Source organism: Dendropsophus ebraccatus, chromosome 1, assembly GCF_027789765.1.
Source record: "Dendropsophus ebraccatus isolate aDenEbr1 chromosome 1, aDenEbr1.pat, whole genome shotgun sequence".
Taxonomy (NCBI): domain Eukaryota; kingdom Metazoa; phylum Chordata; class Amphibia; order Anura; family Hylidae; genus Dendropsophus; species Dendropsophus ebraccatus.
The window spans coordinates 76,384,067-76,410,287 of record NC_091454.1 but is presented as its reverse complement, the minus strand read 5'-3'; the positions used below and the strand labels follow the sequence as shown (position 1 = coordinate 76,410,287).

The 26,221-nt window shown below is 43.7% G+C and overlaps 1 protein-coding gene across 2 annotated transcripts; it reads right to left on the bottom strand.

Annotated features, from left to right (window-relative positions):
- Window positions 1–1,780: 1,780 nt before the first annotated feature.
- Window positions 1,781–26,221, bottom strand: HCFC2 (host cell factor C2). 2 transcript variants are annotated; one of them, XM_069955610.1, is made up of 16 exons: window positions 26,009–26,221; window positions 19,474–19,622; window positions 16,754–16,914; window positions 16,121–16,329; window positions 15,310–15,394; window positions 14,693–14,799; window positions 14,396–14,581; window positions 12,791–13,045; window positions 11,803–11,876; window positions 11,456–11,603; window positions 10,934–11,134; window positions 10,122–10,171; window positions 9,247–9,384; window positions 5,877–6,062; window positions 3,649–3,931; window positions 1,781–2,940 (listed from the first exon to the last, which is right to left on the bottom strand). In XM_069955610.1, the coding sequence occupies exons 1-16, from the start codon at window positions 26,172–26,174 to the stop codon at window positions 2,930–2,932; spliced, it is 2,409 nt and encodes an 802-aa protein (XP_069811711.1). In that variant the 5' UTR covers window positions 26,175–26,221; the 3' UTR covers window positions 1,781–2,929. The 2 variants fall into 2 exon arrangements, with proteins under 2 accessions (XP_069811711.1, XP_069811701.1); XM_069955600.1 differs by lacking the exon at window positions 10,934–11,134 and having other exon boundaries at window positions 26,009–26,197.

Here is a 26,221-nt window from a genome sequence, read left to right as displayed (position 1 = left end):
CCATGAAAGTGAACTTATCTAGGTCTCTGAGGGTGTCCTGTGGTATCAGCCACCAAGACCCTAGTAGCAGCTCCTTTAAGTCTTGAAGGTGTGCGATGGGGCCTTCATAGATCATAGTTGTTTTTCCTGCACACTCTACAGATGCTCAATTGGACTGTGATCTAGGGAATCTGGTGGCCAAGTCAACCCCCTGAACTCTTTGTTATGCTCTCCAAACCATTCCTGAACTATTTCGGGGACTACCAGAGCCATGAAGGTTTATACCTGGATTGGCTAGTATCAAAGTAACATTTACATGAATACGAAGACCCAAGGTTTCCCAGCACTATGCTGCCTCCCCTGGCTTGCCTTTTTCTAAAAGTCCCATCTCAACAGGTAAGTGATAAACATGCAACCAGCAATCCATATGGTGCTCACCAGAACTGCTCCACGATACAGTTCTGAAGCTCACATGCCCATTGTAAGTTATTTGAGAAGTGGGAAGGGCTCAGCATAGCCACACAAATGTACACAGATGCCACTGCATAGCTAAACTATGGCATCAGTCCAAGGGTAATTCTCCAGACATATACCTTTGACAAACAATGAAAATTACATGGCCACTCTATTTATCCTTTATGGCTGGTGGTAAAGATAGATCCAGTACAGTGTTCCATAGTCAGAACCCCACAATCACTTATCCCCCTACCCTGAAGATAAGTGATAACTGATTGTAGGACAACCCCTTTAATGCATCAACCCCTCTTATCTATGGCTTTAATAAAAAAAAAAAAAAACAGCTAAATTTAGCAGAATATGACCAGCACTCATCCATCACAATAACCTACAAAGCAAAAATCAAGTTTTACACTTAAGGGACAAGAGAGCAGAGGCTAAACGCATACATGGGTTTTCCAGATCCAGAACACTGCATGTTTCATTAATGGGGGTCTGACCTTTGGGATCTCTGCTGAACCAGCATAATGAAGAGGGCCTGCACCCACATGAAACACATGATATACCAAGAATAGCATTCTGTCCTTGTTGGCAAGATGTGGGCACTTTCATCTCTACTGAAGCCCTCATGGTAATATCACGCCACCTACTTAGCAGAGATGTACAACAACTGTATGACTATTACACATAATAAATGCACTAAAAACTCACTACACTTAAGCATGCCCCTTTCATACTGAAGCCACATCCCTTTGGCAAAGGAGGTGCAAAACAGATTATAGGTTAATAGATAGATATAGATCTACTTTTAGGCTATGTTCACACAACATTCTTTTTATGAAAAGAACAGCCGTTTTATTCAATTTACACAACGGACGTTCTTTTCATAATGAAATAATTTGCTTTGGAGTCAATGCAAACAACGGCCCTTGTTCACACACTGTATTGAACAATGGCCATTGTTTGCTACGGCTGTCAAAATAATGATCACCTTAATTATTTCCAGCTGTTGTCCACAGACTTCAATGCAATTTGCATTTAAAACATTGGCAGTTGTTTTGAGTGCCAAACAACGGATGTTATTTATGTGTGACGTTATTTATTTATGTTGTGTGAACATATAAGGATGTGCTTACCACTCAACACAGGTCAGCTGGAAGTAATGATAATAGAGGTGTATTACACACAACCTCTTACCAATAATTTGTGTATACAGCATCTTAAAAGAATATTTACAACTTTCACCAATTTTGCAAAAAAAAATAAAAAATAATATTATATATATATATATATATATATATATATATATATATATATATATATATATATATAAAATTTTGTTCTCTGGAATATTTCTATTTTAAAGAAATATCATAACATATTGACCCACCAAAAACATCAAAGAACAAAATTTCAGCATACTGATTCAGGGATGTGAATTCTTCTACAAGACACAGTATACCGTGAAGGTTCACAATGAGAGCAGAAATGAAGCCCAAGTCATATAAAAGGACCTAGGAATCTCCCTTCATCCAGGTGCTGCAGTTGACAATACAGTTATTATACATTAATACAATACAGGCACAGACTTATTTGCTGACTACAGAAGTGAAGAACCCTAAGATGGGCTACCACAGGAAGATTTTTTTTTTTACTTCCCAAACCCCCACCCGGGAATCCATAAACAGGCGTCAAATGTCAAGGGGTTTCCCTCCTGTATACAGGATTTTTCCAGTAGCCAATGAAAGTATTTCCATAACTACTACTATATTGGGAATGCAATTCCCTAATATATGCAGCTGCCTCTCCCAATGGAATAAAGGCTTTTATTACCACATAGATCTAGATCATAAATACATAAGCGACAGATGACTAGATAGCTGCAATTTAAACCTTAAGCGATTTTTGCATATATTACATGTTTTACCAAAATATATATATATTTATATATTCATTTTAAAAGTGCAATACACATACACAATCTAATGTAAACATACATAGTTCAAAGGAAAAAATAAAGAATTCTGATGTAACACCTTGTTACCCCCGAGTTATTCTTTCATGGAAAACTGGCAGGATACCCCTAGTTTCAGGGGAAGTGCTATGTGCCAACTTGTATTGCACTATAAGGTCCCTCCCATCCCTTTGCACCAATTTATTGCTTATAACTAGATACAAATATATGTAAGTGGTAAAAAAATGGAAGCAAACAGTCAGTTTCCAATTATTAGAAACTGGACCACATAGTCCCACCTGAGTACATATCACTAACATTTATAATATAACATGAAAAACTATATACTGTCATCATATATTTAGATCATATGTATATCTATACAGTTTGAAGCAGAATGAAAAAATAAACATTTCGAGATTTACAAAATTTTACAAAAAGTGAACCATACAGCTCTACTATGCTTCAAAGGATTCTTTCCAGCAAAGTGCCAAATGGATCACCACTGCCTTGCTCATTTAGGACCTTTCATTTTAAGCCTCATGTTTTCTCTGAAAAAGAAAAAAAAATAACATCAAAAAGGACTGAGATGGTTAAACACTGACTGCAAATCATTACACTAAATACGTCACCTCGATAAGGCTGCCTAGTCTTGCTGCGGCGCTGTACATTGCATTGTAATAGGAAAAAATCCCAGTACTCACCAAAATGGTTCTTGCAACTTATTCACATAACCAGCGGAAGAAAACCAAATGCAATAGGATGTGTTTCGGCAGGATTGCCTTTTTAAATCCCACTTTAACGTGTCCTATTGTATTAGGCTGCTGTCAGACTCGATTGATGACAGCTTATCTCTCTATGTCACTATGAACAGAGCCATCTGCTTCTGGGCCCATGGCTCTGCCCAACAGCACCCCTTTAAGGCTTATTCTGAGCTGGGGAAAAAGCATCAGGTAGGACACTAGTCTTATGGCTCCTTTAGAGAAAGAGTTGTTCTTTGTACTGGCTCTCTATCGAAGAATCAAGGGACCCCATATACTACAGTCTTATGCCATAATAATGAATATAAAAAAGACATGTCTAAAGACAGCAGCCTCTTTGATAACATTCTCAGGAGTCCCTGTTGTTGGTACACTTGATGCACTGCATAGTGTTCTTCTTCAATTGGAAAATTTTCAACTAATATTCAATCAATAATTTAAAGGGCTAGAGGCAAAGCATGTTCAATAGAAAGGGCTGTAGTAGAGATCTTTACTCACCTTGCAGCCATCGAACTTGAATTGCTGGTCCATAACCCTTTTCATTCTTGGCAGAAATCCTGAATACCACCGCAGGGCGGGAGCTGCAGTCGACATGAGCATTTGCGAGCTGGGAAGCTGTTACAGTGCATGATGTCTCTAAGCCACTGTAAATCTTCACAAATGCTAGCTGGTTCTGAGCCTCAGGAAGAGAAGTGCGGATGGCTAGATAGGCAGAATATTCTAGTATATTTCCTGTTGGAGAAGAAGGCGATTCCCAGGAAATATGAACACAGTCTGTACTCTGCAAAGGAAATCAGTATTTTAGGGTGGTTACACTCAGAATCGTAGCCATAACTTACAGCACTATTCTTACCGTCAAAAAGACAGAATCTTTGATAGAACCAATGTGGGTATGTTCACACGTATCAGGATTTTGCTACTCTGTGACCTCAATGCGTCCACATAAAATCCACAAATTTGAGCACATATTACTTTGTAAACCGATTAAGTTTATAAGCCCAGAAAAGCTTCTGCCACATACACATAATGTATCTATAGCAGCTGATACAAACTGTACAAACCTTGATTTTTATTTTACAGAAAAGCATACTCTGCTGCACTTTCCTATACAGAAGGATACAGTGAAAACATACCACATGGTTTTCTTTTTATTAACAATGGGAGTCAATGGATAGCATGAACTACTGTTTGTCAATAAAGTGACTTGGCAGCTTTCCATATATATTTTAGGGTCCTTTTACACGTTCGTATAAGTCACTTAAAGGGACTTGTCACCTCCCTCCTCAAAACCTTAAACTTAAGTCATAAAGTCACCTGTAGGATAAAGGATGCCGATTCTAAATCTGTAATTTGTAGCTTTCTACTCCTTTGTATTTCACCACTGTAAGGGGCCTATTCCACGGAGCGATAATTGGCCGAATCGGCACGATTCGGCCAATTATGGCTCTGTGTAATAAATACAACGATCAGCCGATGACAACAATCATCGGCTGATCGTTGATACAGGTTTGAACCTATAATTGTCGGGCGCCGACCGTGCAACGCTACGTGAAATAGTGGTGCGTGGCCGGCGGCTGGCGATTTACATTACCTATCCAGGCTGCAGGGCTCCTCTTGCGCTCTGCTTCTCACCGGGTCCCACGCGCTCCAGCTTCAGTGTGGCCTGTCTGAGCTGAGAGGCCGCTCAGCCAATCACAGGCCAGAACCGCCATGGCCAGTGATTGGCTGAGCGGCCTGTCAGCTGAGACAGGCCACTCTAAAGCTGGAGCGCGCAGGACCCGGGGAGAAGAAGACCGCAAGGTAGAATAGGTAATGTATAAAGTTTAAGGGCTGTAAGGACATCGGTAACGATGTCCCTGCAGCCCTTGTTAAACAATAATTGGGGCGTGTAATAGGCCCAGTAAACGAGCGCCGATCTAGCAGATCCGCGCTCGTATACCGTTATTATCGGGCCCCCATCGGTCCGTGTAATAGTACCCTAAGCCTAAAAACTGGGTATGTTGATGCATAGAGAGGGCTACTTAGCTCAAGAATATAATAGACAGGACAGCTTAGACTCCTTCATTTATGGCTTATAGCAAAGGAATGCAAGAACGTAGAAAGAAAAAAAAGCTGTAGATATAGAATCAGCATTGTATACTCTATGAGGTATAATTTACTCATAAGTTAAGTTTAGTAGGTGTTTTGGAGATGACAGAGTCCCTTTAAGCGCTCCCTTGCGCAAGACAAGCAATGATTTTTTTCTTTTAAACAATTCAGATGAGAAAAGAAATCGATAAGAAAAGTCGTAAATATGATCGTGATTGTGTTTGTATATATACTATGAATTATCCTGATTGTGTTTGTATATATATATTGTGTTCATATATATATATATATATATATACACACACATATACACACAGTGAACGATTAGTGTTCACACTGAAAGACTTGAGAATGATTAACAATGATTTTGAGGATTTTGAGGTCTGCTGAAAAGATGCGATCAATGATGCAAAGCAATTGACAACATACAAAAAAATTTTCGTTCGTGGTATGATTGTTACTGCGTTTACAAGAGAAGAATATTGTCTAAATTCTAACAATTTATAGATTTTTTTTTTTGCACGTTAATCGGCCCCTTTAAGAGAATACTGTCATATAGATGTCTGAAGGAAGAAAGAAATGGAAAAAATACAGCCTTACATGGCCGTACTCAAAACAATATATTCTTTACTACTTACCTTTGTGACTTTTACTGATGATGGAGCCCCAGGAAATCCAGGGCTACAAGTCTTAAACTGACTTATCTTACTGAAAGGACCGATTCCACGCCCATTTATTGCAGCCACTCTAAATCTGTATAAACTTCCAGGACACAGGTCATGTTTTTTCAACATAGTGTAGTCAGATAAGTCTACATCTGCAATCTACAGAGAGAAAAACACATACTGCAGCAACGAAAGTGAATTTACAATGGTAGTCAGCAGGTGTATATGTAAAGCATGGCATCCCACCCAACCATAAATGTCTTCTAATACCTTAATACAGTATCCACAGTAACTACTAACCTTCTAGAAGGGAATATTCAAAAGATGAATATTTATTTTTACTTTATTCTGTAAAAGATTGTCTAAGAATACCCACCCCCAAATCTCACAATGGTGTGGAGTGAAGCAATTGCACATATGCTGTCAGACAGTGGAAGCTAAGACGGCATTGTACCCATTAACTAAAACAGTACGTGGGCATAAAGCTCTCCCAATGATGTCAGTGGAGATAGAGGATAGGCTTTTGTTCTTTGCATAGAAAAAGATCTTCAGACACTCTGAAATGAAATCCCTATGACTACTCAGGCAAAAGAAAACAAACTTGACAGACCACATATTGGTGGGCTTGCACTCTGTTCTCTAGAAATAAGGTGACCATTTAATGGCTACCATTCAGACACAGCACTGGAGTACTTTTGCCCCACACTTACTCCATGTATATGTCCTCAGAACTGATCCCCAATACATTTGAGATACAAGTGGTTACAAATTAAGGCTCTTCCATCCATACAAGCCCCTAAGTAGCCATTTCTGGGCTAACCATAATATATAGTTGTAGTAGGGCTGGGCGATATTGGCCTAAATCAATATCGCGGTTTATCGCGGTTGTAGCTGCGGTAACGATAATTGAACGATAATTATGACACGCCCCTTTTTTGCAAACCACACCCACTTGCTATGCCAAACGAGCAATATTTTGATTAAAAAAAGTAAAAAAAAATAAAAGTAATGTCGTCATTATTAGGGGGTCTCAGCAGAGACCTGGACGTGTATCTACAGGGGGTTACATAGGGAAAGGGGTGTATGACTGTAAAGGGAGGGGCAGATATGGGGTGTATTACTATACAGGGGGGCTGATAGCAGTGTATGTCTATATGGGGGGCTGATAGTGTATGACTATACAGGGGGCACGGACAGGGGTGTATGATATACAGGGGGGTGGATAGGGGTGTATGACTACAGGGGGGATGATAGCAGTGTATGACTATACAGGGGGGACGGACGGGTGTATGATATACGGGGGGCAGATAGGGGTGTATGTGTATACGGGGGCTGATAGCAGTGTATGACTATACAGGGGGGACGGATGGGTGTATGACTACAGGGGGGCTGATAGTGTATGACTATACAGGGAGGACGGATAGGGGTGTATGACTATACAGGAGGACGGATAGGGGTGTATGACTACAGGGGGGCTGATAGTGTATGACTATACAGGGAGGACGGATAGGGGTGTATGACTACAGGGGGGCTGATAGTGTATGACTATACAGGGAGGACGGATAGGGGTGTATGACTACAGGGGGGCTGATAGTGTATGACTATACAGGGAGGACGGACAGGGGTGTATGACTATACAGGGAGGACGGATAGGGGTGTATGACTACAGGGGGGGATAGGGGTGTATGACTATACAGGAGGACGGATAGGGGTGTATGACTACAGGGGGGCTGATAGTGTATGACTATACAGGGAGGACGGATAGGGGTGTATGACTACAGGGGGGCTGATAGTGTATGACTATACAGGGAGGACGGATAGGGGTGTATGACTACAGGGGGGCTGATAGTGTATGACTATACAGGGAGGACGGACAGGGGTGTATGACTATACAGGGAGGACGGATAGGGGTGTATGACTACAGGGGGGGATAGGGGTGTATGACTATACAGGGAGGAAGGACAGGGGTGTATGACTATACAGGGAGGACGGATAGGGGTGTATGACTACAGGGGGGCTGATAGCAGTGTATGTCTATACGGGGGGGCTGATAGCAGTGTAAGTCTATACAGGGGGGGCTGATAGCAGTATATGACTATACGGGGGGCTGATAGGGGTGTATTACTATACGGGGGGCTGATAGGGGTGTATGACTATACGGGGGGCTGATAGAGGTGTATGACTATATAGGGGGCACATAGGGGTGGATAGAGGTGTATGACTATATAGGGGGCACATATGGGTGGATAGGGGTGTATGACTATATAGGGGGCACATAGGGATAGATGGTGGATAGGGGTGTATGACTATAGGGGGGGACGATTAGGGCTTTATTACTATATAAGGGGCACATAGGGATGAAGGTATGGGAAGTACAGTGCTGCAGCTTAGGAGGAATGAATGGGCTGCAGCAGGCAGGATGCCACACACATAACTTATAGGAGACATTGCTGTGTGCTGCAGCCCATTCATTCCTCCTAAGCTGCAGCACTGTACTGTTAATGATGCTGATGGAACTACAGTACGGCAGCCTCCCAAATGCTGCTCCACCATATCCTGCCCGTGTCCTCCCTGCACACACAGGACAACAGGTGCAGCGCTTCCCGGTCATGTGTGTGTGGTGTGAGATCGCTCGTACAGGACAGGACTGATGGGGGGGGGGGGGGGGCGCTCGGACGGGACTTGGGCGGGGGCGTTCGGACGGTACTGATTCGGGAGGGGATACTGGGACGGGTGCAGGCGCATTGGTAACGGGCGGGGGGGCGCTTGTACGGGCCGGGTGCAGGAGGATGGGGCACTCAGACACTCTCACCACTGCTGCTCCTCCTCCACCTCCCGCTCTGATACCGGTGTCCCTGCACATAACGTGCAGCGCTCACGCCGGGCCGCACGTGTGTTTGTGTGTTGGGGGACGCTCTGACAGGGGGAAGGTACTGACAAGCCGGGACTGGAGCGGGGAGGAGGCGCTCCGACAGGTTGGACAGCTCAGACCAGGAGATAAAAATACAAAAATACCGCAGATACCGTCCTGGCCAAGTTGAGGTCGGTTAACCGACGCCAGAGACGGTATTGGTATTTTTGCGGTATACCGCCCAGCCCTAAGTTGTAGCTTACTGTCAGGCGCAGAAGCCAAAAATGTGTTGCAATGTTAAAAAAGACTGGTGCGCTGGTGTAAGTTAGTATAATGTAAGAGACGTTCCCTGTAACAAATAACAATCCAGTGCAAGTGGCTGAGTAACCCTTTACTTTTTATACAGTTTTTTTTTCTTTCAGTATCATTAGCCAGATAACTGGAATGGTGGTATACTAGTCACATCATTAGGTTTACAACGCATAGATTTACCTTGTTAGCTGAACTCTGATTGCTGTCTGGAAGTAAAAAGAAGTGCGTGACCACAGCACTATTGCTTTGGAAGATTCCGACATCATACCACTGCCTCCAGCCATTCAGTGCTGTCTGCTCTCCAACTTGACCATTCATCTGTCAGCAAACCAAAAAGAACACCCTTAGGAACACATCCAGAATTTGTTTTTATTTCTGGAAGAGTCAATATGTCCCCATATGTGCTCATACAACTCATAAAAAAAATAAAATAAAACACAACAACTTGTATTCTATTACATGTTATAACTGTTGAGCGGACCTGTCAGCAACTTTCTCCCAACCCGAACACACTACGTTTGATTCAGAAGTTGGATGCTGCCCTAAGGCTGCCAGAAAATCATGGATATACCCCATTGGGGGAGATTTATCAAACATGGTGTAAAGTGAAAGTGGCTCAGTTGCCCCTAGCAACCAACTACATTCCACCTTTCATTTTCCAAAGAGTTCGTGAGGAATGAAAGGTGCAATCTGATTGGTTGCCGGGGGCGACTGAGCCAGTTTCACTTTACACCATGTTTGATAAATCTCCCCCTATGTATGTACCCATGTTTTCCAGGACTCCCTAGGGCGGCATTTATAGTCAGTGGTATTTCTTAGGTTTTCCTTGATAACTCTGTATGCTGATGGAGGGAAAGCTAAAAGGACACTCACCACAATACCACAGTAGTCTGGCAATGGCTTACACTTCCTCTCTCCATTCAGAACACATGATAGCAAAGCTAAGCCAGATGTTCATGTGTATGCAGGGAGATATAGTTGTCAACCAAACTAACATACATCTGACAGCAATCCCACATGTATCACTAACTTTAGTATCAAGAAAACACACTTACTGAGTTGCTCTTTGTCTGGGAAGTGCACTGTTCACTTGAAGATAATACAACTAGAGGAAAAGAGAAAAGAATAAAAGCCAGTCATCAGATTTACCAATAAGACCAAGAAACTACCTCTGACATCAGTCTTGCCTTTTTAACATATATCCAACACGTACACTAATTTGGTTTATAGGATCATGTGACATATAATATCAGTATCCAACCCGCTACTTATCTTGTTGTCTAGCATGCTCCAGGTTCACTCATCTCTAGTGCTAACTTGACTAAAAGTAAAAACTCAAGTTACCACTAGAGATGAGTGAACCTCGAGCACGCTCGGGTTTGTCCGAACCCCAACAGTTTTAAGGCTTCTTCCAACTTCTGCAGCCACAGGTAATCTAATGCAGAGTGTTGGGGTTCAGACAAACTCGAGCGTGCTCAAGATCCACTCAATTTTAGTTAGCACTGTTTTCCAAGGTAAAGGGGGCATTAAGGCTGTGGCTACACTGATACTTCTTGTGGAGACTTTTCCAATTTTTTTTTTTTTTTTTTTTAACAAAGGAACTTATTGTACTGCATGCATTCTGGTGGACCACAACAGTCCCTCAGTTACAACGGGAAAGGCTTACTTGACAAGAAGTCAGTGTGTAGCTCCTGCCTATAGGTCAGTTATATACATAGGAATCAACAAAGTAATGAGGTAATTTGCAATAATTCACATACAATATAAAAATATAGTTGTAGATACGCAATGTTCATGTTTGCCCTGAAACTAAACAGCTTTGACAAACACATGGCTCAAAATACAGTATGTGAAAGTTGTTTCAAACCTTCAGAGTGTGTACTGAGTGTAGTTAGTGAAGGCTCATCTCTAACAAGTGCCCCATTTGTACGGGATGACTCAGTTTTAATTCTCTGCTGGGTTACCATAGATTGTGCACTGGAGACAATGCAGGATGCAGAAACCTCAGGTGTTAAAATTCCTATGTCCAAGTCATGCACATCATTCAATTTAGAAGATGTATGAAGACCTAGGACACAAAGTAAATGACAACCCATTAAACGTGTCTTTCACTGCACTCAGGTACCAAATAGGTTCATTTTAATGCAAATACATAGCTTCCCTATGAATGGTTTACACTGCAAACCATGTCTACAAGATACCAGCAAAACCTCAATCAATCTGATTTTTAGCTTCATTCTAAAAACACACATTTCAGTCAGTTTGGTGTATCAGCCTGTAAGTGTGATGTTGTTTTACTGACTGCATCTGAGGTGCACATTGTGAAACATTCACCATGCTTGCCAAACACATGCCAGCTATGCTGTCTCCAGGATAGCCTTCCTCTTACCTGACGATTTTGATCCAGTTGAGGTTCTTAATTTGCCATTTAACTCTGTATTCCCAGTGGAAAGAGTTTGTTTCTCAGTCAGAGATACCTTCATGTCCACAATTTCATGGACTGAAGCGCTATGCTGCACATACATTGACGCAGATACCTGGTGAGTTAGAAAGGAACAGGTAAATGCTAGCTGAGTATTAAGATTCTGTATTTTTGTTGAACATGATTTTACAGCACTGCCAAATAAAAATCTGCCACCTTGAGGAAATAAGAGAAAACCTTTCAAAATCGAAGACAAAGTGTCAATAAACCATAAAAAGAATAGTCTACAGAACTGACACATTGGTGATGCTTACCTGACCTGTCGGTCCACTGTTGTTTTGGTGACAAATGTCCACTCTGACATCAGGAGATGCCGGGCTGTCCACACCTGAATGAGCAAAAGGTTTACTGTTACCATGTTATACCTAGAATAGTGTTATTCATTAATAATCACTGGATCATCTACATTATTACTACACTGATGTGACTGTAACTTTAGTATTACAGGTGCCAGGGCAAGGTGAGATCATCACTGATATCATGGCTTGATAGATGTCTCTCTGCAATGCTGAAACAGATGCCATTTACAGGCAGTGCTGAGACTAGTATATATTAGCACAACAGTTTTTTTTTTCTCTATGGGGCCCATTTATTAAAAGGAACTAATCAGCCCAATTAGGCACAGTATAAAGCTGCTGTGAAGCTTGCGGCATGCACCGGCCGCAGCTTGAGCTTTAGGCCAGAGAAAATTAAGTTTAATCCCCATGAGCTGCAGGGAGAGAGGTGGCAGGTAGTCATCTGGGCAGCTCCCCGCCCGTGACTAGTAACTGCTCTCTCCCTGTCAGCACGCTCGGCAGGGATGAGTGACAGGGAGAGGCACCCAGATGACTACCTCCTGCCCCTCTCCCTGCTGCGTGCCTGGGGATTAAACTTAATTTTCTCCTGTATAAAGCTGCTGCAGCAGACAGTGCTCCCAATTGGGCTGATTGGTTCCTATTAAAGCAAAAAATACGGTGTTAGAAATGGGGCAGATGACATGAACCATACTTAAATAAGATGTGCCACTTCAGACTTGCACAACAGATGAACCATCGTTAAAATATATACCAGGACCATCTGCCGCACTATTGATTGAGTTATCAATCAGCAGTGTGAGGATAGGTCTATTTGGCTACTCACTGCAACACGTCATATGATTAAAGACTGCAATGTTGCCGGCCTGCACCGTAGCTAATAAAAAAGGATCTGATCGTGTAGTGACATGCAAGTTTCTGCAGGAACCCTACTGCTTTTCTAACTTACTTTCCTCAAGTCGCTGAGGACACACAAGCCCACTTTGGGAATGCAGTGGACCAGCACGGGCTGTGGATGTGATGGTGGAACTCAATGCAGAAATGTCACTGAGGGGGGCAGGCTTCCCAGCACCAGTTGAAGCTGGCGATTCTGGACTTAGTTGCAAAAGATATCCTTCAACTGTTGGCAGCTCGTTCCACTTGACATGAAAAGAATTTGTAGTGGCCAAAACCAACTGGACTTGGGAAGGTGGAGGAGGTGTTTCTGAAACAGAGAGAGATACATATTCATCAATTGCTTTTTATTAGGTGGTACTTTTTATTAGGTGGCCACGTTCCAACACTGTGGTCCCAACATGCAGCCGAAACTACGCCCCATGCAGTTACCAATAGCCTTTAGTGACCACAAGCAGGGACTGCAAAGGTGGGTATGTGGTCAAGGGGTTCTTTTATATGCAGAAGTAGCTGACATGTGTAGCACTTTTTATTATTTATTTTTTCTACATTATTATGGGGGCTACCATCTTGCCTGAGCATTTTATGATATGCTTAACAGCAAGCCCTCTAGACCATAGGCATAATAAACAGGACCTGTCCCCATTCAGATTAATTAGAAACATTTCTGGGTGTGCTCACTAAGGCTGCATTCCCACGTTCCATGATCCTGAAGGACCATGGACGTGGAATGCATGTACCGGAGTCCCCCCGCGCCCGGACAGCATCTGTAATTAGCTGCTGGGATCGGGGGAGACTGTATTTATAAGCGCCGCGCTGTAATGAATCAGCCGTGCGGTGCTGTTACTACAGCACGGCGCTTATGAATACAGTCTGCCCCGCTCCCAGCATCTAATTACAGATGCTGTCCGGGCGCGGGGGGACTCCGATACATGCATTCCACGTCCGTGATCCGTCAGGCTCACAGAACGTGGGAATGCAGCCTTACCTTTATGGAGGTCACTGTATGGGGAGGGGGAGGGAACACAGAGCTGTGTGCAAAAACTAGTGTATGGACCATTGTTATCTATATACTGATGTCACCATTCACTGCACTCCTGTCTGTGCGGATTTCATTTGGAGTTCTCAAGGTGAGAACACAGCCTAAGGCCTGAACATGATGCACCCTCAGGTAAATAGTGTTTTTCCAATAATTGTAGCATGTACTGAATCAGCTGTTAGCCGTACTGTGTAACTAAAAACTGCATACATTTTTAATGCAGTAATGCACTGTGTTGGAGCACCTTGAGGCTGCTCTTAAACTGTGCAGTTTTACTTTCATGTGCGCTCGCTCTCACCGGCCTGGGGGACACATCTTGTGGTTCAGCCTTGCTGTTTCTCTAACAAATTACTACATAGCAGCATTTTATGGGAAATCCTGGGAATGCCCAAAAGAATAACATGCCTAAATGTCAGTCACTGTAGGAACTGAATCTGACTTGGTGCATTCACCTATCTACACATCTATGATCAAGAACTTGACTCTCTCTGCTGTGCTGCCATCACACCATCACCATACACTGTGAACAGGACGCTGCAGCCATTCAATGACCTCTGCGGTCACATGCAACAGGATGTTGTTAATAAAATGCAAATAAAAGAGTTTTGCCAATGCACCTACCTGTGTCTATGTACCAAAGGTCCTTGCAACACACTTGACAATTCCATGCCTTTTTGTAGCCATCCCTCCCACTCCAGATATATAAACGTTTCCCAATTGTGACTGCACAGTGTCCAGCTCTGGCCCATGGCCAATCCTTTCTATCGTCTGAGGAGTCTGGCATTAGAGTTGTCCACTCCATGGAGTCTAGGTAATGACAAAATAATATAATTTAAACTGAATAAAATGATACAACAAACAATGTATAGTTAAACATTATAGAATAATTTTAGTAGAGCAAATAAGAATAATACTGACCCAGATCTAAAAAGGAAAATGAATTGGTGCACTTCCACCGGCTTTCTTGAGAGAGAGGGCCGTCACCTTCTAACGTGTGTGGGACCCAGCCACCAAATACATACATTCTACAACAAAGCACAGTATGACTTTTATATGTAGATCATTTAATGCACATAGCATACGTGATCGCTCACTATTAGGATATGCTTGTTAATATAATGCCTCTATATGGACACAGTAAAATAATAGGAGTAAAGCTTAAACTTGGCCCTGGACCCCCTCTATATTACAGCTTGGACACCCCGTGACCATCCATCAACAGGGGACCCTTCTAACAAAAAGGCATTGTCTAAAATGGACCACCCCTCTATGGTAAAAACTATGGGGGAGATTTATCAAACTGGTGTAAAGTAGAATTGTCTTAGTTGCCCCTAGCAACCAATCAGATTCCACCTTTCATTTTTCAAAGAGTCTTTGAGGAATAAAAAGCGGAATCTGATTGGTTGCTAGGGGCAACTGAGACAATTCTACTTTACACCAGTTTGATAAATCTCCCCCTATGTATTTCAGTTTATATGTAGTTGCACAGCCCTACCAGAGATGATCAGCAAGGAAAATTAGAAGGCTGAACTTACCTATTCCCTATAACATTAGCAGTATGAAGACTTCTGGGTAAAGGGAATGCTCCTTTGGCCTCTGAACTACTCCATGTCATGGTTTCTACAAAGAAAATAGAAGCACAAAAATGTTAACAAGTTATTAAAAAAAAAATAAATGCGTAAAATCATTAAGGGCAAGGGGTAGGGGAAAAAAAAAAAAAAGAAGTTATAGAGACTTGACTCTGTGCCTGCGCAGAGCCGCATCCTGCTCCTGGACCCCAGACGGCTGTCTTCTGTGCTCCCATCTGGCTACTTCACGACCCGGCTAACCAATGCACAGCACCCGGTGGGGTCCGGTAGCTCGTTTATGCAGCACAGCACGGGCACTAGGAGCGGAAAGCATATCGTCTTTTTAATTTTTCCCCCACCCCCTGCCCGTAATGATTTTTTACCCTGCCACCGGACTTCTCCTTGAATATGGCATGGTTTATAGATAGATAAAAAGTAAAAAAAAAAAATACAATGTTTCTAAGTCCCCTAGGAACCTTTCATAAGCAATCATTTCAATTGATTATACTGATCCATGGAATGGGTACTTGCCATGGAACTCAGCAGACAGGGGCCATGTAAGAAAGGCCTGGACACTGCTGGCAATGTAAATTTCAATGTGACATTAACTTAGTAGTAATATAGAAGCGGAGATGCTGTATTCAGGGATATATTGTTGTCTATTGTTTAATTCAGTATCTTTTATGTAAAAAAGCTGTTAAAATTTAGCCTCGAGTCCTGGAGAAAGCGAGTCCCATTTGTCTCAACCCAGACAGAGGAATGGATGTATATTGCTCACCAATATCTAGTTCCCAAAGGTCACTGAGTCGACATCCAGACATTCCTCCAAAAATAAACAGCTTTGATTTTCCATAATCTTTCTTGCTGTATATGACTGCGGAATGGGACTCCCGTGGGGTCGGAGGGGCACCTTTGGTCTGTGGTATATTCCAGCCCACAACTCCACTTCCTTGACGTAACTCTAACTCATAAAAGTCATTCAGGTACCTGGCATGTCGAGAAGAAACAGTGTTATATAAGAGCATACAGAACTCATAATACAACAAATATAACATAATAAAAGACAAGTAACATTACAAGGTGGTGCCAAACAAAATGTTGTGTGAACATAGCCTATAGTTGATACATGAGCATTTAGAGAGAGAAAGTATGATGGGTGTCTAGTAAGTCACAAGAACAAGCAAGCTGAAGTATCAGAATGCCATCCTGGAGAGAGAACAGCAGGAAAGGATGCTACACCCATTCCATAACAGACCTCTAATGGGGTCAAGGCGCACCAATGCCTGTGTCCTATACCCTCAATGATGCCACAGTAGTAGGAAAAGATGTTAGGGAATACAAGGGGTCATGAGAACAATCTTTTAGTGCAAGGAATGATGCCAAGGTAAACATAAGGCACACATAGAAGTACCTGGGAATATTGTTATTGTTGTCTTCACTCTCATTGGCAAGGCCACCAAACAGATAACATTTATTGCCATGGAGAGAAAAACTGTGCCCAAGACGAGGACAAGGCAAGGAACCACTGGGTAAAGCGTGAGGCTTTAACTTTTTCCATAGCCAACGACTTGCCTTAAGAAAAAAAAAAGTGGATAGTAAATATTAAAGGAAAACTAACCGCAGGTTAGAAGAATCTAAGCCATTGTTCTGTACACTGAGCACTAATACATATTTATTACGCCTCTCCACTAAGCTGTTTTGGGGAAATTTCACTTTTTAATAATATGCTAATTAAAGCTTTGGATGCACGGTGGGGGAGGGGGTGGGTCTTTAACCCTTAGTGCACCAAACCACCTGCTTCATGAATATCCATCCGGCGTTCTGCAGTGACGAGCAGTCAGTTACCCTACTGCACAGCACCGTAACGGGAGCTGGGTGAGTGAATTGGGGCACTAAGGGGTATAGTGCTACTAAAGTCAATAATCCCATAAGTGGCCCAGCAGAGAAGCATAATAAAGGTAGATACGTTGTCAGTTGCTATAGGAACATAACAGGTTAGATTCTTCTAACCTACTGTCAATTTCCCTTTGAGGGAATTTACATTCTTACACATAAATATTCCCTATAACCCTCAAAAAAATGCTGTTTTTAGATTCCCTTAACATCCCAAGACATTTTTCTGTTCCAATGAACCAACCTTAGGTCCCCATAGGGTTCTACAGTGATCTAGGTTCAGTTCATTGATTACAGGGGTGCCCCCTTGTCAACCATTTAGATGTCACTCTATTGACTAAGTCTAAGTTAAATGCTTGGCATATAACCATTGTTAAAGATGGTCTGCTTATCCACACTCTTCACCAAGAGCATGGGACACCAAATTCACTATTTGTAGAGGAGCGTCACCTCTCCTGTCTGTGTTAGAAAATACATGCAATGCCTATGACATAACAATTCTGGGACCTTTCTTATAGCTCTCTGATGTGTTCTTCTAACTAGACATGTATGACTAAATAACCAAGTGGGTGTTACCAGTTGGAGGCGTGTCCCTACACTGTCTAAGGGCCCTATTCTACGGGGCGATTATCGTTCGCATAATCGTTAACAATTTCAAACGAACGCTATTGCGAATGGCCTGAAATCGTTCACCCATTTACATGGAACGATAATCGTTACTTATGATCATTCTTGCAGTCATCTTGCTGTCTCTATTGCGTTCGTTGCTACCGCGAACAGAGTCTTGTTCAATGCAAAACATTTGCGAACTAGCAACGATAAAAATAGGTCCAGGTCTTATTAAGCGATCAAGGATTTCTCGTTTGTCGTTTAATCGTTAACTGCTATTCAACCGAGCGATTATTGTTTAGATCCAAACGATGTAACAATTCGAACGATAATCGTCCCGTGGAATAGTGCCCTAACACTGTCAGCTCTAATAGGATAGTGGCAGACAGTGTGGGGACACCCCCCCCTTTTGGTAACACCCAGTGTGTTATTCGGTCATACATTTCTAGTAAGAACAGAGGAACAGCACAAGAGAGAAAAGATGTCCCAGAATTGTTATTTCACGAGCACTGCATATATTTGCTAACACAGACAGGTCAGGTATGGTGGCAGGTCCTCTTTAGGAGACCCTACCTTTATATAAAAAAGCCAAAGCTGATAGATCTCTCACTAGAAAATATAACGTTGTCAGTAGATCGGATGCTGTCACACAAAACTCCAAAACCTTGGTAAATCTGGGCCATTTCATTTGGAACGTTAATGTCCTTTTTTTTTATGTAATTGTTTTTGCTGTAGCTAAATTTTTCTAAAAGTACAGTTTTCTGTGTTTTTGACCCACTACTGTGTTTTTAAAGGCTCAGACTTCCATAGAAACTTGCCAGCAGAAAAAGAATACTTCGTCCATTTAGTCTGCCCTTTTAGTATTTCCCTTATTATCTGAAGATGGATATATGTTTATCCCAGGCATGTTTAAATTAAGTTATTGTACATTTACCAATCACATCTGCAGGAAGTTTGTTCCAAGTATCTACTACTCTTTCAGTAAAGTAATATTTTCTTGTGTTGTTTCCGATCTTTCCCTGACTAACCTCTGACTAAACTCAGAATGTTTTCTGTGATAAATGTAAGAGAAGTCTGGTGCAGGGGGAAAAATCAGTTCGGGCAGGGAGTGAGGGGATCACACAAAAGAAAGTATACTTACCGGGCCTCGTGCCCCTGCTGCATCACCGGGCTCCGGAACCCCGCCAGATATTGCTTTCTCGCGGCTTCAGGTAAGTCACAACCAGGCTGAAACGTCACCAAAAGGTGGAATTTAGCCCGCTCAGCCAATCAGTGACTGTAGAGGTGCCCTGCCACAGTAACTGGCTGGCTAAGCGGGGCATCCACCAGCTGGTTTGTTACGTAGCAGAAGTGGAGATATGCAGACCAGGGTCCAGGAACAGAGTGCAGCACTGCACAGGCATCGGGAAAGGTAAATATAGCTTCTTTATTATGTTCTCCCCACCCCCTGCCCTAAATGATTTCCTACCCCAGACTTCTCCTTTAAGTAAGCTAGGTAAATGCCTGTATACACAGTGTTTCTGCATGTAGCCAAAATACAGTTTCCATACCATGCAATGCCTGGCCACTTTTTTATAGTAATATTTATAAATTACAGTAAAGACTGAACCACAGACACATGACACGTACCTGCAGCTCATATAAGTCATTGGTGTATCGTCCATATTCCACCATTCCTCCAAAGACCAGAATCCTCGTCCCATCGCACACAAAGCCATGAGCAGCACAACCTGGCGGGATATCACCTCTCACAGCCGGGAGGAACCACTGATTTGTAGCTACGAGGAGAGAAGGACATAAAGACCTTCTAGTATCCATATGGTAGCTGTACATCTCACATTCAATGGCTACTAGCCTTGAGGGACTACTAGTCACCTTCTACTATCACCTAAATTTTATTTTGCTGACTAGAGTCAGATATTAAAACATATTCTTTTATCCCAATCTGTTTCTATTTTCTGACTGCATTTTTTATTTTTTTTATTTAGCTGTTCGTACATTGTTATGGGGGCTGCCATCTTGCCTGAGCTGTATTTAACAGCATTTAGAAATACGCTTTACAGCAAGCCTCATGGACATAGACAACACTGTCTGTCTCCTTGATATGAATGTAAAACATTACTGAGGGTACTCTGTGACCTTTAAAGGGGTCATTCCACAAGGAGCTGGAACAGGAAGTAGCGAAGATCTGAAGATTGTGATCGGCAGGGGCCAGGACAGAAGAAGATACAGGAGTGAGGGTAACTGACAGCATCAGGATTCTGGGGCTTTGTTTTTTGGAAGCGCCAGAGTTATCCTTTAGGGTACAAACCCACACACCGTATACGCAGCACATACGCAGCAGATTTGATGGGGCAGATTTGATGCTGTGTTCAGTTATTTAGATCTAATCTGCTGCGTATCGCAGCAGTAAATACGCTGCATATACGGTGCGTGGGTTTATACCCTTAGGGTGCGTTCACACCTACAGGATCCGCAGCAGATTTGATGGTGCAGATTGGATGCTGTGTTCAGTTATTTAAATAAAATCTGCTGCGGATCTGCTGCAGATCCGGTAAGTGTGAACGTACCCTTAAAGGGGTATTCCCACCTTAGCTAATATAGTTATACTTGTAAGGCTGAGTAAGTCAAATATTTTTGCAAATACATTAATGTAGCAGTTTGCTAACTTCTCCTGTTCACCCTGTCCTTTCTCTCCAAGTTATTTACCACCACTAGTATGAATAAATTATATAGAGATATAGGGGGAGATTTGGTTGCTAGGGGCAACTGAGCCAGTTTCATTTTACACCCTGTTTGATAAATTTCCCCCCTAGTGAGTGTATATATACTGAATAATATATCTGTCTTTAGGAGGAAAAAAAATTTTGCTAAATGAATGTTTTTACAAAAATATTTAACCCTACTATATATATATTAAACCCTACTAAATATTTAAACCTACATATTTAAATCTACAGGGCCATGTAATGACTTGTTTGTTACAGGAATAGTTGTACTTTTTAATGGCGTCTTTTATTCTACCATAACATGTATGATGGAACCCCAAATATATTATTTATGAAGATATAAATAGGTGAAATCGTAAAAAAAAGAATGCAATATGGTAACTTTTGGGGGGTTCCTGTGTCTACGTAATGCACTATATGGTAAAAGCGATGTGATACTATTACTGTCTATCGGTCAGTCTGAACTAGGGCTGAGCGATTAATCAAATTAATTCGATTAATTCGCCCAGAGTGTTTGAATCGATTTGATTTTTTGTGAAAATCGTAAATTCGATTTTCACAAAAAAATCATTGCGGGCCGGACGGTGCGGTACGCGGGCAGTCCCTGCTGCCTCCTCCAGAGACCGGGGAGCTGTAACTGGTTGACAGGGGAGCGGGACGCTGTGTGCCGGGGTGAGAGAAGGAGGGCTATGTGCACTCCTGCTTCAGTCACCCCCAGCCCCCCCTCGGTCCTCTACCAGTCCCCCCCCAGTTGCACCAGTCCCCCCCAGTCATCTCCAGCTTCCCCAGTCTCCCCCAGCTGCCCCAGTCCCTGTCAGTCATCCCCAGCCATCTCCAGTCCCCCCCAGCTGTCCCAGTCCCCGTCAGTCATCCCCAGCTTCCCCAGTCATCTCCAGTCCCCCCAGATGCCCCAGTCCCTGTCAGTCATCCCCAGCTGCCCCAGTCCCCGTCAGTCATCCCCAGCTGCCCCAGTCCCCGTCAGTCATCCCCAGTCCCCGTTAGTCATCCCCAGCTGCCCCAGTCCCTGTCAGTCATCCCCAGCTGCCCCAGTCCCCGTCAGTCATCCCCAGCTGCCCCAGTCCGTCAGTCATCCTCAGCTGCCCCAGTCCCTGTCAGTCATCCCCAGTTCCCGTCAGTCATCCTCAGCTGCCCCAGTCCCTGTCAGTCATCCCCAGTTCCCGTCAGTCATCCCCAGCTTCCCCAGTCCCTGTCAGTCATCCCCAGCTGCCCCAGTCCCCGTCAGTCATCCCCAGCTGCCCCAGTCCGTCAGTCATCCTCAGCTGCCCCAGTCCGTCAGTCATCCTCAGCTGCCCCAGTCCTTGTCAGTCATCCCCAGCTGCCCCAGTCCTTGTCAGTCATCCCCAGCTGCCCCAGTCCCTGTCAGTCATCCCCAGCTGCCCCAGTCCCCGTCAGTCATGCCCAGTCCCCGTCAGTCATCCCCAGCTGCCCCAGTCCCTGTCAGTCATCCCCAGTCGCCCAATTCCCTGTCAGTCCCCCTCAGTCACAGGGGAGCACTGTTACACTGGGAAGCAATACAGTTGTTGTCTCTAACATCAGTAAAATAGTATCTGACGAGATTTTATTTTTTGGCCATATCGCCCAGCCCTAGTCTGAACACAACCATATGCAGGTCTACACAGATTCTCTAATGTTATATATATATATTTTTTTTTATGAAATCCTTTTTTTTTGGCAATTAATTATTAACCCCTTAGCGACCCATGACGTATCTGATACGTCATGGTGCCGCTCGGGTGTTCAGAGCGGGGTCCCGCCGGGACCCCGCTCTGAACGGCGCTGATCCCGGCTGACACGGGACCCGCGCCGGCTAATTAAGCCTCTAAGTGCAGCTGTCAAACCTGACAGCTGCATTTAGAGGCACTGCGCCGCACGTCCCTGGTGTCTAGTGGGACGGATCTTCCCCCCCGCGATGCGATCGCGGAAGGGAGATCCGTTCTTCTGCCCGTGCCGGGCCTCAGCGTCGGAATGACGCTGATCCCGGCTCGGCAATAGATTGCTATGGCCTGCAGCAGGCCATAGTAATCTATGACCGATCTAATCGATCTTTGCTGTGTATATACACAGAATTGATCTCTATGAGAGATCAGTGCTGTCTATATACAAAGTCCCCCAGGGGGGCTTCTAGTTACAGTAAAAAAAAAGTAAAAAAGTGTTTTTATTAATAAAAAATCCCCTCCCCTAATAAAAGTCCAAATCACCCCCCTTTTCCCATTTTATAAATATAAATTAATAAATAAATAAACATATTTAGTATCGCCGCGCGCGTAAGCGCCCGAACTATTAATTAATCACATTCCTGATCTCGCACGGTAAACGGCGTCAGCGCAAAAAAATTCCAAAGTGCAAAATTGCGCATTTTTGGTCGCATCAAATCCAGAAAAAATGTAATAAAAAACTATCAAAAAGTCGTATATGCGCAATCAAGGTACCGATAGAAAGAACACATCATGGCGCAAAAACTGACACCTCACACAGCCCCATAGCATAGACCAAAGGATAAAAGCGCTATAAGCCTGGCAATGGAGCGATTTTAAGGAACGTATATTTGTTAACAATGGTTTGAATTTTTTACAGGCCATCCGATACAATATAAGTTATACATGTTATATATCATAGTAATCGTAACGACTTTAGGAACATGCATAACAAGTCAGTTTTACCATAGGACGGACGGCGTAAATGCAAAACTCCCCGAAATCAAAACAAATTCGTTTTTTTTTTCAATTTCACAGCGCAAATGATTTTTTTCCGGTTTCGCAGCATATGTTATGGAAAAATAATGCCTGTCATTGCAAAGTACAATTGGTTTCGCAAAAAATAAGAGCTCATATACGTCTCTAGGTGAAAAAATGCAAGCGCTATGGACTTTTAAACTTAAAATGGAATAAGCAAAAGCGCAAAAACGAAAATAGGCTTTGACCTTAAGGGGTTAATAAAATGGGCCTATTGTGATGCCTATAACAGTTTTATTTTTTTACCTACAGGGCTGTATGGGAAGTAATATTTTCCGCCATGATCTCTAGTTTTTATTAATACCATATTTGTGAAGATCGGACGTTTAGATCACTTTTTATTAATTTTTTTTATATATATAATGTAACATAAAATCGGTAATCCGCACACTTTTTTCCCTCTTTTCGTGTACGCCGTTTACCGTTCGCAAAGACGCTTGTTATGTTTTAATAGATCGGACAATTACGCATGCTACGGTATATTATATGTTTATTTATTTATTTTTATGTGTTTTATTTATATAATGGGAAAGGGGGGTGATTTTAACTTTTATTGGGGGAGGGGCTTTAGGGTAGTGTATTAGTGTTTTTAACGTTTTTGGTTTTTTTTACACATTTGAAGTCCCTTTGGGGGACTTGTACATTTTGATTTCATACACTGATCATTGCTATGCCATAGACATAGCATTGATCCATGTGATAGGTGATCTGCTCATTGAGCCTGCCTGTGCAGGCTCAGTGCAGCAGATCGCCGATCGGACCGCACAGAGGCAGGTGAGAGACCTCCGGCGGTCCGTTTTAACGATCGGCACCCCCGCAGTCACACTGCGGGGGTCCCGATCGGTAAGTTGCAATCAGCAGCCGCCACCTCACCGTTAATGACACGCTGCAGCGACCGTGATCGCGCCGCAGCGTTTAAGTGTGACAGGGGGAGTCCCTGTCACACTTAAACGCTGCGGCGCGATCACGGTCGCTGCAGCGTGTCATTAACGGTGAGGTGGCGGCTGCTGATTGCAGCTGGCCCCCACCTGCTATGAAGCGCGCTTCATAGCGGGAGAACCACCCAGGACGTACAGTTACGTCCAGGGTCGTCTGGTGACAAGACTTCCATGATGTAACTCTACGTCCTGGGTCGTCTAGGGCAGTGATTTTCAACCTTTTTTGAGCCGCGGCACACTTTTTATACAAAATGGCACAAAATGACACTAAAACAGTACATATTATACATATAGTTAATAATATAGATTCTAAATGTATTTATACTCACTCTGTGCCTGTTTTCTTCTCCCCCCCCATGCTTCTCTCCACCATACTTCTCTCCCCCTGCTTCTCTCCACCATACTTCTCCCCCTGCTTTTCTCCTGTGCTTCTCTCCACCATACTTCTCCCCCCTGCTTCTCTCCTGTGCTTCTCTCCACCATACTTCTCCCCCCTGCTTCTCTCCTGTGCTTCTCTCCACCATACTTTTCCCTCCTGCTTCTCTCCTGTGCTTCTCTCCACCATACTTCTCCCCCCTGCTTCTCTCCTGTGCTTCTCTCCACCATACTTCTCCCCCCCTGCTTCTTTCCTGTGCTTCTCTCCACCATACTTCTCTCCCCCTGCTTCTCTCCACCATACTTCTCTCCACCATACTTCTCCCCCCTGCTTCTCTCCTGTGCTTCTCTCCACCATACTTCTCTCCCCCCTGCTTCTCTCCACCATACTTCTACCCCCTGCTTCTTTCCTGTGCTTCTCTCCACCATACTTCTCTCCTGTGCTTCTCTCCACCATACTTCTCTCCTGTGCTTCTCTCCACCATACTTCTCCCCCTGCTTCTCTCCACCATACTTCTCCCCCTGCTTCTCTCCACCATACTTCTCCCCCCTGCTTCTCTCCTGTGCTTCTCTCCACCAAACTTCTCTCCCCCATCCCCAGGTTTCTCTCCCCCATTGTTTTCTCCTGTTTCACAGGGGTACCATAGTTTGGGGAACTTTCCCCGCGGCACACCCGACCATGTGTCGCGGCACACTGGTTGAAAATCACTGGTCTAGGGGTTAAAGGGGCACTCCGGAGAAAAAAAAATTGTAAAGCAACTGCTGTTAGAAAATGACGATTTGTAAATTACTTCTATTAAAAAAAAAAATCTTCCGTTTTCCAGTATTTATCAGCTGCTGTATGTCCTGCAGGAAGTGGTGTATTCTTTCCAGTGTAACACAGTGCTCTCTGCTGCCACCTCTGTCCGTGAGAGGAACTGTCCAGAGCAGCAGCAAGTCCTTATAGAAATCCTCTACTGCTCTGTACTGTTGCTATCACAGGCAGAGGTGGCAGCAGAGAACGCTGTGTCAGACTGAAAAGAAAACACTGCTTCCTGTAGGACATACAGCAGCTGATAAGTACTGGAAGGATGGAGTTTTTTTTCTATAAAAGTAATTTACAAATCTGTATAGCTTTCTAGTTCTAGTTAAAAACCATTCTTTTTCTCTTGAAAACCTTTGTTAGATGAGATTGGACTATCCCTTTCCCGGCTGATTCGGTGTACGGTGTGCCCCTGACTGATGGCATGTGCCCATAGCTGCAGGACAATGCCGGGACGGGGCACCGTGCACGGGCAGCGCCGCTACGCCAGCAGCCGTGCAGCCGCTATGGTGGCAGTGCCCGGAACTTTCCCGGCTCCCCCCGCACGGCCTCCCCGGTGCCGCTCACCTGTGTTGTAGACGTGCAGCTCCTCCGCTATGCCCTCGTTCCCTCCCCCAAAGATGATGATGAGCTCCCGTATGACCACCGCGCGGTGTCCGTGCCTGGAGCTGGGGACCGGGCCGGTAAAGGAGGTCACATGCCTCCAGTTCAAGTGGACGGGATCAGCCGCCATCAGATCCCGGGCCGCCTCCTCTGATCCCCCATCCCACAATGCAGCGG

What these genes read in the sequence shown, in the direction of transcription:
- HCFC2 (XM_069955610.1), bottom strand. Translation starts at nt 26,174, where the DNA reads ATGGCGGCTGATCCCGTCCACTTGAACTGGAGGCATGTGACCTCCTTT. An exon ending in GCTGCACGTCTACAACACAG is followed by an intron (nt 19,623 to 26,008) that starts GTGAGCGGCACC and finishes CTCTCCTCGTAG; the next exon opens with CTACAAATCAGTGGTTCCTC. An exon ending in TCCTCAGCGACTTGAGGAAA is followed by an intron (nt 11,877 to 12,790) that starts GTAAGTTAGAAA and finishes TTGCTCATTCAG; the next exon opens with GTGTGGACAGCCCGGCATCT.